At 36.0% G+C, this 2243-nt stretch overlaps 1 protein-coding gene across 1 annotated transcript; it reads right to left on the minus strand.

Annotated features, from left to right (window-relative positions):
* Positions 1 to 201: 201 nt before the first annotated feature.
* LOC132372481 (tubulin-specific chaperone A-like) lies at positions 202 to 683 on the minus strand. The gene is given in 2 exon segments (XM_059934546.1): positions 202 to 522; positions 525 to 683. Coding segments are annotated over 2 exon segments (324 nt in total). The 5' UTR covers positions 667 to 683; the 3' UTR covers positions 202 to 340.
* Between the last annotated feature and the right edge of the window lie 1560 nt (positions 684 to 2243).

Below are 2243 nucleotides of genomic sequence, written 5' to 3' on the forward strand. Positions count from 1 at the left end.
TAAACCTTATCTTTTTAAAAAAAAAAAAAATTATTTATTTATTTGGTTGCACCAGGTCTTAGTTGAGGCACACAGGATCTTCGTTGCCTTGTGCAGGATCTTCATTGTGGCATATGAGATTTTTGTTTTTTTGTTTTTTGTTTTTTTTTTTATGAAAGAAGCAATTTTATTAGATGAACTCATTTATTTGACACATTAAATCAGGCAAAGAAAAACATATGCACTGCATAAAAAGAATCACATTCTCATACTACTTGAACACATAGCAGTGGTCAAAAATAATGAATTGTGGAACGGATCTCAGGACTTAATGCAAAAAAACACCCTGTATAGAAAACCTTCAGGCTTCTAACTTCACTGAATCCAGTACTAAACGTGCCTCCTTATATTCCTCAGCTTCTTCCAAGTCTTTTTCACTCTCTAATAACTGCAGAAGATCAGTATATGCAGCTTCCAACCTGCGCTGGAAATCTGGGATCATCATCCGGGACTCTTGCAGGATCTCTGCCTGCTTTTTAATGCATAATTTTCACCATCTTTGGCTTTCATTTTTTCAATCTTTTCTTCTTGTTGTTTTGCTTCTTTCTCATACATCATTTTTTCTTTGACCAATCGCTTCACCACGCCGGTTTTGATCTTGATCTGCCTCACGTGAGGATCGGCCATGGTCCCTCGAGAGCCGTGGGAATCGAGATTTTTGTTTTTTAGTTGTGGCGGCATGCAGGATCTTTAGTTGTGGCATGTGAACTCTTAGCTGTAGCATGTGGGATCTAGTTCCCTGACCAGGGATCGAACCCAGGCCCCCTACATTGGGAGCATGGAGTCTTAGCCACTGGACCACCAGGTAAGTCCCTGGATAAACCTTATAATTGTAACATTGACCAAAAGATTTAAGATACAAAAGAAAACTATTAGTATATATCCTTTTACATAAAGTTCAGAAAGAGGGATGTATACACAGTTGGTAAAAACAACTATAACAAAATCAAGGAAGGGATTATTATAAAATCATCATAATGGTTATGGGCAGAAGGCAGAGGGAGGAGGATATACTCTAGAAAGCATACATGGGTGGGCTTGTAGGTTGCCAGCAATGTTCTATTTCCTACCTTGTGTGGCAGTAACATCTGCGTTTTTCTATAAACTCTCTTGAATGTGTTATATTTTGCAGTAAAAATAAGTTAAAAATCACTGTCATAGTTAGTTGAAACTGCCTACTTTTTTAAAGATATAAAATAATTTTTAAACTGATACACTGAGGGATCATTTGTAACTGCATGAAGTGTGCAGATTTTTAGTATGCAAGCTACAATGTTACCTTTTAGTGATGAGAGGAAATCCTTCATTTAAAAAATGTTGGCAGTAGATTATGGTAAACATACTTAAATAGAAATAAGATGTTATTTCTTGTTCACTGGCAGTTTACATAAATTGGATGGCATATTTTTATTCTATAAGTGTCCAGATGCTATAAATATCTTTACTAAGTTTGCTGTAATTTTCTTCTAGACGTCATGTCAAATAAAAGATTAATTGAGGTGTTTATGGATTTAAAAGTTGATACTGATTCAGTTGGAAGCATTAATTAAGAACAAGTTAGCACAAAAAATTCTCCTACTATCACTAAATCCCCATTAGACTCAAAATTTTCAGTTGAAAATGCTTCACATATTCAAAATAATCTCTTGTGCTACAAAATGTAAGGCTTTGGAGGCTTCATCCTCAGATAATTGTACAGCAAGAAGGATGATTTGCACTCAACCATTCCTATAACCTGAAGTGGTTATTTATAAGGAGATGAACCTGAATATATATGAGAACCCATGATTTGGAGCCTAACTACCCTTCCAACTTAATTCCTTGCTCCTCTACACTTCCCACTATGAGCTGATGAATATTAAGCTACTTGATGTTTTGTATGTTCATGCCTTCAACTGTTGTGTGAAGATTCCTTTGGTTACATGTTAGAAAAGTCAATTCAAGCTAGGTTAGGAGAAAGTAAATTTAAAAAAAAAGTTTGAAAGAGATATTAAATACTTACTGTACAATTCCAAATCAGAAGTAGTAAATATTATTAAAATTTGATGATGTGGTTCCCACTGCATGGACTGACCCCACGCAAAAACACCTGCAATAGTTGTGGTTGGGCCTTACAGCCAGTCATACTGGGAGGCCAGCCCAGTACACAAGCATACATGTAGTATTCATAGCCCAGCCACAACAAGAGGGTACATGCAGCCCAA

Source organism: Balaenoptera ricei, chromosome 10, assembly GCF_028023285.1.
Source record: "Balaenoptera ricei isolate mBalRic1 chromosome 10, mBalRic1.hap2, whole genome shotgun sequence".
Taxonomy (NCBI): domain Eukaryota; kingdom Metazoa; phylum Chordata; class Mammalia; order Artiodactyla; family Balaenopteridae; genus Balaenoptera; species Balaenoptera ricei.